This window comes from Lissotriton vulgaris, chromosome 1_1 (genome assembly GCF_964263255.1).
Source record: "Lissotriton vulgaris chromosome 1_1, aLisVul1.2, whole genome shotgun sequence".
NCBI lineage: Eukaryota > Metazoa > Chordata > Amphibia > Caudata > Salamandridae > Lissotriton > Lissotriton vulgaris.
Window position 1 is genome coordinate 2,089,187,690 of NC_141685.1, and position 12,295 is coordinate 2,089,199,984.

At 46.1% G+C, this 12,295-nt stretch overlaps 1 protein-coding gene across 2 annotated transcripts in view; it reads right to left on the reverse strand.

Moving 5' to 3' along the window:
- Positions 1–12,295, reverse strand: part of CD9 (CD9 molecule) — a 198,650-nt gene that overhangs the window by 12,624 nt on the left and 173,731 nt on the right. For both annotated transcript variants that reach the window (XM_086921194.1, XM_086921202.1), the window contains exon 7: positions 2,143–2,226. In XM_086921194.1, the coding sequence (XP_086777320.1) occupies positions 2,143–2,226 (84 nt within the window). The remainder of the gene's footprint in view (positions 1–2,142; positions 2,227–12,295) is intronic.

The following is a 12,295-nucleotide window of genomic DNA, read 5'->3' on the forward strand; positions in this document are numbered from 1 at the left end:
TAAATTAGGCACAGTCCAACTGCGGTGATCTGCTATATTCTGCTGTATGTCCTTCTGAGCGGTGTCCCCCTATTTACCCTGCTTTTCCTCTTCTGGCCCAGGATTTATTGCTTGGATATGTTCTTACCCTTCCTGCTCTAGTTTCTCTGTAGGTCTTGAGTATCTGCTCTTTAATATACTTTCGAGACTTAAGATCTGATCAAATTCATTCTTCTTTTGTAGTAACACTTTCACTTAGTCTATAAGCTAGTTTTTCTTTTCAGCACTGAGAGCCTCTTCTCTGGCTTCACTGTTGAGTGTAGATACATTCTTCTCGTTCATATTAATACGATCTCCTTTCAAGGAGAAGTAAGAGATTGTTTGTCCACATTGGCATCCTTCTTTTCACCCAATTTTCCATTTGCTTCTTTCGAGAATCTTGCTATATTTTGTGCTGATTGTGGGCGACAGACCTCAGATCCATACTGTTTCTCCCTTGGACCTCTTCTGTGTCCTCTATTTTCACAGAGCCCATCATCCACCAACCCTAAACTTTCCAGGTTGTATTGCTTGACGTGTGGTGTGATGGGCCCACCATTTTATATTTCTAGCACTTAGAATCCTCAATTCGGAACTGGCACACACCTAAGATGCTTTGGATATATGGTCCCTGAGTAGACATAAATTGCATAGATACTGTATACTTTCATACCAACCCGTGGTAGCACTTAGGCAGAATCAAGAGTGTAGTTTTTCCACTTACCTCTCCCACAAGGTTGAGCATAGACCTTGGGATTACAGCATATCACAGACTACACATTTTTGACCCTCCTCCTGTGATCCTAGTTCCACAAGTAAAACCTTTACCTCTTCTCCTGGACACCAGTTAGAAGTCAATCATTTTGCAATGTTCTCCGTTCTGAGAGTCAATTTCTACTTTGTGGTTCACAACTAGGGGCATTTATCTCATGTGTAATTTATGGTTTACATGGCTTTTATGCAAGTTAGAGACTGCAGTCGTATCGCCAATGTGTGGTTTAGTGGAATTTGGTGGCAGGTCTTCAAGTGTTCCAAAAATATCATAAGAGGTAGCTTCACACTCTGAAATTATCTTTGGGTAAGAAGGCACTTACTGGGTGAAAAATCACAGGGCTCCCCTGTTCAAACAAGCTAAAGCTTACTCAGATGTACTTGAATCAAATGTTATAATAATGAGCAAGTAGTACGGTTTAGACATTGAGGATTTTGTTTACTGCAAGACTTGAGCTACGATAATAGTCCCTTTATTGCTTATAAGACTACTTAACCTGGACGTCTTCCACAGTACAGAGATCTATATGCTGTATTTAACTGTATAACAATCCGGTAAATAAACACTACCTAAAAGAATAGATTTTTTTTGGTTGAAGTTCTGAAACCATTATTCTCAGGTGATGAAAGCCCTTTCTAAGCATACGACAGTTTTGCGGTATCAATGGCTAGAAAGTCAAATACTATTAAGTACTCGCATATAAAGCATAAACTGGTACATACATGAATGCTGCTCACTAAGAAATCTAACTGGTGAATGGAGATCTTTAGGAAAACAGCTTATTGGCTCACATTAATGTGACAAGTTAATCAAGCTGGATAGGAGGTGGTTATGTTGACTGCTAACAGTCTGGAAAGGGGGTGAAGTGAAGAGGAGTTAGTCAAAAGCATTGCAGTAACTCATGGTCACCTCATGTCCCCGTTTCCATTTTTAGGCATCTAGCAGACAGTTTTTTTTTGTTTTTTTAAATCATTGCTAAATCACCACTCATTTTTTCTAGAAGCAGCAAGTTTATTCCTCAATTCAAATCAACTAAAAGTTAAGCAAAAAACTATGTGTATTTGCCCCTTTTTAAATGTCCAAGCCAGTTTACTATTTATATGTCAAATAAATAGAGGTAAGTAGAAGCTTTCAAATGGATTTAAATAAATGCTCGCCTGTCAGAGAATTTGAGACATAGGTTAATCAGAGACGGTGTTTCCTTAAGATATTTGGTGTTCTGCCCATGCCCTAATGCATCTAGTCCTAATCTTAGGGAAAACAGTAAGGAAATCCAAGGGCCAGGTCTACCAACAAACAATACTATAAATCCAGGAGGTACCAATTATTATACAGCAATTCCAAATACGAACCATCACAACAGCAATTCCAATCCCAACTGCTCCAATTATGTGAAGCTTGGATTTAAAAACTTCCTCGATAGCAGTTGGACATGCCTGAAAAAAACAGAAGAAAATTAGATTTGGTCTTTCAATTGCTTCATAATGGACACATACTAAATAAATACTTGTATGTTACACATAGTTTTGGGATAGTAAATCTACAGACATTGAGATTTACGGTTAGAGGTATACTTTTTTTTTTAACAGCTATTCCAACATGAACTTTTCAGAACATAGGAATATCTAGTAAAATAATGAAGCAGTGTGTTGTGGGTGAAATTAAACCACCATTTTGTATTTTAAACAGTGAAGAAACTACAGTCTGGAATAATGGAGCAACTATTGAACATGGCAATACTAAATACAAGGAAAGGTCTGCTTATCACCCGTGAGCGTAACCAGGTGCTGGGCTGATGGTCTCAGTCGAAGAGCCAGGTCTGGAGTCCTTTCCTGAAGTCAATCAATGACGGTGCTGTTCAAAGGAATAGGGAAAGGGCATTCCAGGATTTGGCAGTGAGGTGAGAGGGATCGACCTCTGGTCCGGCAGCAGCGGAAGCGCAGTATCTCTGCGAGGTGAGCAGAGCCAAGGTTTCCTGATTGGTGGAAGTTCAGGCTGTGGTTTATGTATGCTGGTCCTTGGTCATAGAGGGCTTTATAGGCATGGGTCAAGAGCCTTAAGTGGCACCTCTTCTGGATGGGGAGCCAGTGAACATCTCTCAGGTGCAGGGAGATGTAGGTTCTTTTGGGCAGGTTGAGACTCAGTCTGGCTGCTGCTTTTGGATCATCAGGAGTCTTCTCAGAAGTTCTCCTGTGGTGCCTGCATAATGTGTTGCCCTAGTCCAGATAGGTGGTGATGAGGGCCTGAGTCACTGCTTTTTGGAGGCTGATGGGTAGCCACTTGAAGATTCTGCAGAGCATATTAAGGGTGTAAAATCAGGCTGAAGCTATGGTGTTGACCTGTCATTTCATGGAGAGTTCGCTGTAAAGGATGATGCAGAGGTTGTTAAGATCTTTCGCAGTGGGAGGTGGGTCTGAGTTCCGATGGTCATCGGGAGTCATTCCTGAGGGAGGTGTGGCTGCTGAAAATCAGCACTTCAGTTTTGTCCGCACTGAGCTTCAGGCAGTTGTCGCTCAACCAGGCTGAAACATTCTTAATGCCGTTGTGAAAGTTTTTTGTGGTATTAAGGTCCGTTGAGAGTGAAGATGAGCTCGGTGTTGTCGGCATAAGGAGAAGATGTGGAGGGTATGGGCTCGGACGACGTCTGCTAGCGGCGTCATGAAGATGTTGAAGAGGGTGAATCAGTTGCACCCTCGTCAACATCTAAAGGACACCTTGCTAGATGCCGCAGATGGTGTGCTTGGGCTGTAAGGTGGAGGGAGACAAATCCTCTGTATGGGCCCCATGAGGAAAAGTGCCATTCACCTAAGAGCTTCATCCTTGATGCCGATCTGGTGCAGACTATTAAGGAGTGTATGGTGGGAGATGGTGTTGAAGGCAGCAGAGAGGTAGAGAAGGATCAGGGCAGCTGTTACTCCTCTGTCGAGTAGGTTACGGATGTCATCCGTTGCGGTGATCAGGGCTGTCTCGGTGCTGTGGTTGGCTCTGAATCCAGATTGGGAGGGATTTAGAAGGTTGTTTCTCTCGAGGTGTTCAGAGAGTTGGAGGTTGATGGCCTTATCCAGGACTTTGGAGTGGAACTGGAGCAGTGAGATGGGGCAATAGCTCTTTAGGTAGTTGGGTCTGCGGAGGTTTTCATGAGAAGAGGTTGGACCTCGGAGTGTTTCCAGGCATTGGGGCAGGTGGCTGTGGAGATGGAGAAGTTGAGGATGGTGGCTGTGGAGATGGTGAAGTTGAGGATGGTGGCTGATCTGGTCAATCAATCAATCAATCAAAGCATTTGTATAGCGCGCTACTCACCCGTAGGGTCTCAAGGCACTGGGGGAAGGGGGTCCGCTACTGCTCGAACAGCCAGGTCTTGAGTTGCTTCCTGAAGGAGAGGTGGTCTTGGGTCAGGCGGAGGTGGATGGGGAGGGAGTTCCAAGTCTTGGCAGCCAGGTAGGAGAAGGATCTTCCTCCCGGTGTGACCCTTCGGATGCGGGGAACGGCGGCGAGGGCGTGGATGGCCGATCGTAGTTGTTGGGTGGGTGTGTAGAAGGTCAGACGGTCGTTGAGGTATCTTGGGCCTTGGTTGTGGAGCGCTTTATGTGCGTGGGTGAGGAGTCGGAACGTGATTCTCTTGCTGACGGGGAGCCAGTGCAGGTTTCTCAGATGTTCGGAGATGTGGCTGTGTCGGGGAATGTCCAGGATGAGGCATGCTGAGGCGTTCTGGATGCGCTGGAGTCTCTTCTGAAGTTTGGCTGATCTTTCCGGTGTAGAGGGTGTTGCCGTAGTCCAGTCGGCTGGTGACGAGGGCCTGGGTGACCGTCTTCCTGGTTTTGGTGGGGATCCACCTGAAGATCTTACGTAGCATGCGGAGGATGTTGAAGCATGACGAGGAGACGGCGTTGACTTGTCTGGTCATAGAGAGGGAGGAGTCAAGGATGAAGCCCAGGTTGCGTGCGTGGTCTGTGGGCTTGGGTGCGCTGCCCAGGGCAGGGGGCCACCAGGAGTCGTCCCAGGCGGAGGGTGAGGATCCCAGGATGAGGACTTCCGTCTTATCTGAGTTCAGTTTCAGACGGCGGTTCATCATCCACTCGGCTACGTCTTTCATCCCTTCGTGTAGGTTAGTTCTGGTGGTGGCGGGTCGTTGGTGAGGGAGAGGATCAGCTGGGTGTCGTTGGCGTAGGAGATGTTGAGGTTGTGTTGGCATGCGATGGCCCCAAGGGGGCTCATGTAGATGTTGAACAGCGTGGGGCTGAGGGATGACCCTTGGGGTACGCCGCAGATGACTTTGGTGGCCTCGGATCTGAACTGAGGCGACTCTCTGGGTTCTTCCGGCAAGGAAGGAGATGATCCACTCCAGTGCCGTCTCTTGGATTCCGAGGTTGCTGAGGCATTGTACTAGGGTGCGGTTGCAGACCGTGTCGAACGCCGCGGAGAGGTCCAGGAGGACGAGGGCCGCTGTTTCCCCGTTGTCGAGCAGGGATCTGAGGTCATCGGTGCCTGCGATGAGGGCGGTCGCGGTGCTGTGGTTTGCCCGGAAGCCAGACTGAGTGGTCGAGGGATCCATTCTTTTCGAGGAAGGCGGCCAGCTGTCTGTTGACGGTCTTTTCAATGACTTAGGCAGGAAAAGGAAGGAGCGAGATGGGCGGTAGTTTTTGAGTTCGGTGGGGTCCGCTGATGGTTTCTTCAGTAGGGCGCTGAGTTCGGCGTGCTTCCAGCTCTCGGGGAAGGTGGCGGTGTCGAAGAAGGCGTTGATGATGTCCCACAGGTGGGGTGCGATGATGGCGTCGGCCTTGTTGAAGACGTGGTGAGGGCAGGGGTCGGTTGGTGATCTGGAGTGGATGGAGTTCATCGTGCGGATGGTGTCTTCGGTGTTGACCAGGGTCCAGGCTCGGATGGTGGTGGTGGGGGGGTGTTGGTGCGGTCGTAGGGTGTGTTGGCTGTGTGCTGAAACTGTTGTGTATGTCTGCGATCTTGCTGTGGAAAAACGAGGTGAGTGAGTTCAGAGATCTTGCGAGGGGGTGATGTTGTTTATTTCGGCGCTGGGGTTCGAGAGCTCCTTGACCATGTTGAAGAGTTCCTTGCAGTTGTGGGCGTTGTTTTCTAGTCGTTCCTTGAATGCGGTTTTCTTGGTGGTGCGGATCAGCTGGTGGTGTTTTCGAGTAGCGAGCTTGAGGATAGTCATGTTGTCTGTAGTAGGGTCTCTGCGCCAGGCTTTCTCGAGGGCTCGGCAGTTCTTCTTGGAGCTCTTGAGTTTGTCGGTAAACCAGGACGCTTTCTTGGTGCCGGGTCCGGCGGGGGGGGGGGGGGGGGGGGAGGTTCTTCAGTGGGGCGAGGTCGTCTGCGCAGTTGCTGATCCACCTCGTGAGGTTGTTGGCGGCTTGGTCGGGGTTCGTTGAGCTGGCTGGAGGGTTCTGGTTCAGGGATGTGGCGAGCTGGTCGGCTGTGATCTTGTTCCAGCTTCTGCGGGGGACCTGTTGTGGGCAGTGGTGGATCGTGGTCCTCCTGAAGCTGAAGTGGACGCAGCTGTGATCCGTCCAGTGGAGTCCAGTAGCGTGGCTGAAGGAGACGTCCTTGCTGGAGGAGAAGACGGGGTCAAGCGTGTGGCCGGCGTAGTGGGTGGGGGTGGTCACCAGTTGCTTGAGTCCGAAGTTGTCCATCAGGGTGGGGGTGTTGCGGTCATTGTTGTTCTCCAGGTGGAAGTTGAGGTCCCTGAGGAGGATGTAGTCAGCGGAGGGGAGGGCGTGCGGGCTGATGAAATTGGTGATGTCTTCGCTGAATTGTGTGCGTGGTCCTGGGGGTCTGTAGATGAGGGTGCCTCTGAGGGTGGTCTTGGGGTCGGTGTGTATCTGGAAGTGCAGGTGTTCTGCCGCTGTGAGGGTGTCGTCGGAGTTGGTTGTGATGCAGATGATGTTCTTGTGGACGATGGCGATGCCATCGCCTCGGAGGTTGAAGAGGCCGATAGAGGCACAAGTCCGTGGGTGCACCCGAGTTGGTGGGGTTCATTAAGGCCTTACCTAGGTTGCATATGTTACAAGAACACAAAGGAAGCTCACATACCTCTCCTAAATCATGTCTGGGGCAACCACTTCTGATACTAGGTACTGCTAGTTTAGTCCATCTAGATCACTATCTGTGTTTAACAAAACACACCAGTGCCCTTCGCATTCCACTGGTAATATCCTGGCTGGGCTTACACAGTTTTAAACAAACCAGTTACAATTCACTAGTCACATCCCCAAGACCAGTTTGTTATGGGAGGTGCACAGCATGGAATATGCTGTCCTATAAACACTCTTTCTATCCCTTGCTCTAAAATATGGTCAGTGATCGCCACTATACAGTTATGATTAGGTCTCAATTTCTATGAAAAACATTTTTAGCTTGGGTTATAAAAACTGTTGCAGTTTGAATACTCTGCACAAAACATCCATCAGAGTGTAAGTTGCTAATCTACATGTCATGTTTGTGCAAAAAAGGTTACTTTTCTATATTAACTCCAAAGGAACTTTTGCACTGTGCTACATCAAAACCAATTAACAGAACTACACCAAATTTGGCATAAAACTAGTACTTCAAGCAGTAACTTTTTTGGGGCTGGTGTACATCCATCCATCCATATGGTCGAGATTTGCTTTACAAAAAGGTGTTTAGAAACAGGAGTGTTCGGCACCAAGGCATCAGGTAGCAGTAAGGTTAACTGTAATTCGCCAACGAATGGTGACTTGAAAAGTATAGGGCCACATGTACAAAATGAGGAATTGAGATGTCTTAATTGTGATTCTTACCAAATCCAATTAGTCAATCACAATCCCTGATGCAAGAAAATGTACATCTTTGAAATATTGATTCCTAATGGGTCACAAATGACCTACCTCATGAATGTTAATGACTTGGGTTGAAGTTTGCGACCCATTGGGAATCTCAGCCATCAGAATGATGGTGGCCTGCTGGGATCAGCAGACAATGATATCTCGGATTGCTTTTTAATAAAGCAATTTTATTTAAAAAAAAATTAATGCAGCCCGTTTTCCTTAAAGGAAAAGTGGCTGCATTTAAAAAGAAAAACTGTAAAGTTTAATTTTTTATGAGTAGGCTCTTAAAAATATTTGTTTTCCAGTCTCAAAGAGGAAGGGGTTCCTTAGGAACCCCTTCCCAGTTGCGAATGGGTTACCACCTCCTTCAAGGAGTCGGTAAAATATGAATGTTGGTCGCAAAACACTCCTACATCCCATTCAGATTCCGAATTTGGAAGGGTCATCCTAAACTCACCTCTTCCAAAAACCGAATCGCAAACACAAATGAGTTGGGTAACGTGTTACTAACTCGCATGTTTTATGTACATATTTAAAAGCATTTTTGCGATCGGCAACCGCTGTATCGGGCCATTTACTGTAGTGTAGTTCCTATTTTCTCAATAGGCTCTGCGCATTGGAATAACAAACAATAGTTTAGACGTAGGACTGAGGTCGACTAGGTCTCTTTTGAATATGTTAGACTTAATTAAAGTTTGCCTGTATTAAAGAATAAGGAGTATATCTCCAGAGTCTTGTGAAAACAATAGATAGCTATTTCACTCAGTCAATCGTGCATACTTAGTTTCACCAGAGGGCAGAGAAATAGAGAGACGGGCGTTTTCAATAAAAGGGTATTATATATTGAGCAGTCTTCTTTCTCATGCAAGAGAAATGAATTGCCACAATTGCAATACTTGTTATAAAGTAAAGTGCGTACAGTAAAAGGAGTATTATGAAATAATACTCTAAAAGCATGGATATGGTTTCTGAGCCATATGATACTTAAAATGTATAAAATATATACAGTTACATACAATGATAAAAGTTTGACTAAACGTACTCAACTGGTGCTTTTAAATACGCCTACCCCGGTGTACCTAACCTAAGCCTAGTACGTGGGAAGGAGTAAATGAGCTGCAGTTTAAGTTAAGTTAGTTTTTGCCAAGAATCAGACTCAAGAATTCTCTAAGGATCTAATCAGCTCCGTACCTTGGTTTTAGAATGAAGGAGGTCTTGTATCTCGCTCTCAGGACTCGATCTCCCAGTAACCCGCAAGGGTGACTGGAAACACTGGAGGTGGATTTTCTCTGCAGGAGAAAAAGACAGCGTCTTTCTCAGTGCGTCAAATGGGAGGGAGGGCTTCCTCGGCACTTGCATCAGCTGGGCTTCGGATAAGTAGATACCCGCTCTGCTCCACACCACTGTGTGTTGCTTAAGGCAAACGCTGGTATATTTATACCTGGAAGGTGCCGTGTTTGACGTAAGGTTGGACATAAGACGTCAATAAAGGAGGTCAATAAGAACTGGCCATTCTTTCAGTGCTCGCAGGAGTTCTAGGACAAATCAAAACAAAAGCATGGGGAATTCCCAGGTTGCTGGAGGTTTGGTTTGTTGAAAGAACTCGTTGGGCTTTCTAGGAGTCTAAGGCCTTGCCGTATTTGGTTTGCATTGGCTATTACTGAATATGGATTTGATTCTTATGCCTTTATAAGGGTATGATTTATTATAACCACATGAGCCATAAATCGGGATTATTTAATTAGGGTCCTAGATATGATCACAACATTACAACAGCAAAAATGTTTGTGCATATGGCCCATTGTCCCCCATAAAGATTCTCTTTTCCTTTCAGGGATTTGGGCAAGTTTCCCAGTGCTAACAGGTCAGGAAGCGGGAGAATCTATTAGTGAGAAATAGAAACATTTCATTAAAAAGCCAAGTCTTCAACTGACATTTAAAAGACTCCAGATCCTTAATTGTTCTGAGAGACAACGGCAAAGAATTCCAGCCTCTGGTAGCTATGATAGAAAATGAAGAATCACCCCATCTTGGTCTTCGGCATCACTGCCAGTTCATCATCCGTAGAGAGCAATGATCTTGGAGGCTGATAATGCAGTAGCCTCTTGGAGAGATAGCTGGGGCCCAGTCTGTAAAAAGCTTCGTGGGCTAAGGTCAGTCCCTCAAATCTCATGCCTTAGCTGGCAACCAAAGCACATCTTGGAGGCGGGCATACATCAGGCTACTCCTAGGAACCTTGAGTAAAAGCTGAGCTGCAGTGTTCAACTCCACCTTCAATCTTTTTAACAAGTACTCTGGGAGACCCCAGTAGAGAAAATTCACATAGTCCAGTCGGGACGTTAAAGATTGGATCACCAACTTTTGACAGAAGTGGGAAGCATATACAATAACTTCCTCAGCATCCTGATGAGGCCAAAACATACCCAACCACGCTCTCAACTTGGGAATTGGAGGGTAGATTATCTCATTTTATTCCTAGATTACACACTACAGTGGAAGGAGTTGGAGGAGGGCAGGATGAATTGGACCAGATCTCACCTCCCCACTGAGGAGGTAGGGAGCCAAAAAAACAACACTTCTGTCTTGCTAGTGTTACATTGGCGATTGTTCTGAGACATCCAATTTGACACTGCTGAAAGGCACGATCTGAATCCAAACTGGACAGTTGGCACATCACCCTCCCATGTTGGCATCAACTGCCACCGGCATAGGAAAAAATCTGCACACCAAAAGCATCCGCCAGAGCTGCTAGTGGAGCTAGATCGATATTAAACAATATTGAGTTTATCGCCGAGCTCTGAGGAACTCTGTACTTCAAAGGCTTGGGCTCAGAAGCAAAGTGTGGCCTCCACACCACTTGAAATCTATCCGAAAGGAAAGAACGTAGCCACTGCAAAGTGGTCCCACCTATCACGATATCACACAAACGTCGTAGCAGGATTGGGTGGGAAACTGTATTGAATGCCACCGAAAATTTCAGCAGCAATAAGGACACCTTTACACTATCCACTTCAAGTTTAAGATCATCAAACTTCAACTAAAGCGGATTCTGTGCTAAAACCTGGCCGAAAGCCAGATGGTGAAGGATGAAGAAGTCTATTTGCTTCAAGGTAGCTGGAAGGATGAGAATTAACCAGTTTCTCAAGGATTTTTTAAAAGGCCAGCAGCCTATAATTGGCCAAAATGGATTTATCCACTGACTGCTTCTTCAACAGCAGTATCAATGTAGCCCTGTTCCAGCACATTGGACAATAGCCTGTCGTATAGATTAATTTAATAATAAATTTAAAGCCAGATTAAAGGCATCAGCAGCAAGAATCTGAAGGGGGGCACAGATCCATAGTAGAACCGAATTTACAGGCTTTAATAGCATGCATTGAGTCTTCAAGAGAGAGAGGAACCCACCAACGGCTAGCCATACACTGGGCTAGTTACATGCCCCCGGCAATTACGAAATGGAGGGCTGATTTGTTGGAGTGTACGTTGGCCGAGAAGTGTAGACTTGAGTCCGCACGGATGAACATATAGAGTGGGACCTTGAGTTGTGGTCGACTAGGTTGGACATACTGGGGGAACAGGATTGAGGGGAATACTCGGATGGCAGTGGCGAGGAGGGAGGTACCAGTATATGAGAGCGAGAAAGAGCAAGAGCAAACAAGGGCGCGAGCGAGACAGAGCGAGCCAGAGAGAAAGATAGAGAAAGAGAGACATCAAAACAAAGTTAGGGGGGCAGGGGGGGGGTCGAGGAGCAGTCATTCCCTCTTCTTCTTATCATGAGCTGGAGGGCTGGTAGTGGGCTCCCCTACCTAGAGACTGTACACAACACACACACCTAAATGCTATTGTCTGGAGTCCTTGTATCTTTGCTGCAATGTTACGTAATAAACAAACATTAAAAGAACTGAGAAAGAGGAAAACTCCAGCAGTGAACATACCATCAGGGGAAAACTTATTGGAAAATGAACTTCTGTTCCACTAGAGGTTATATTGCTGTTGTCTGACCAATTAATTTTTTTTGGTAAATCTCAGCAGCAACCTTGTGTCATGACATGGGTTATATTGTCTGGGCGCAAACAGCTTAATGACTCCACAATATTACAAATCTTCCCCACCAAAAAAAAAACAGATAATTGTAAGCAGAGCTTAAATGAATCTTCTAATGTCGGAGAAATAGCGGATGGATTAGTGAATTTTTTTACAATTTTAAAAACCTCTTATGCCCTCAGAATTATCACTGGCTAAATATTTAGCTTGCACTATTTTTATTCCTTTGTGATAGGATGAAAGCTCTTTATTATAATGTTCCTTAACTCCCGGAAAGTACAATTTTCCCCATGTTCTTTCAAACTTTTTGGACTGTTCTCTCATTGCTTTAAGTGAATCGTTAAAGCAGGGGGAAGTTGGCCCTCCCAGTCCTCTAGAGCAGACGCTATATGGTGTTACTTGGTTGGCCATGTGTGTGAGCAAAGCATTAAATGCATTAAATGCCAGCGCGTCATCTACACTACCGGAGAACTCCAAAGGAATGCCTCCCCAGGGCCATTTCCAATTATGTTTGGGGCCCGGGGACCACCATCTCCCCGGGGAAAATGTACATAAATTGGCGGGCCTTGTGTACCCCCCGCCCTGGGGACCAACACCTCCCTGGGGCTTAGAAGATAAAGCGTAGGGGCCATGCCACCCCACACAGTCCCAGGGACCACCA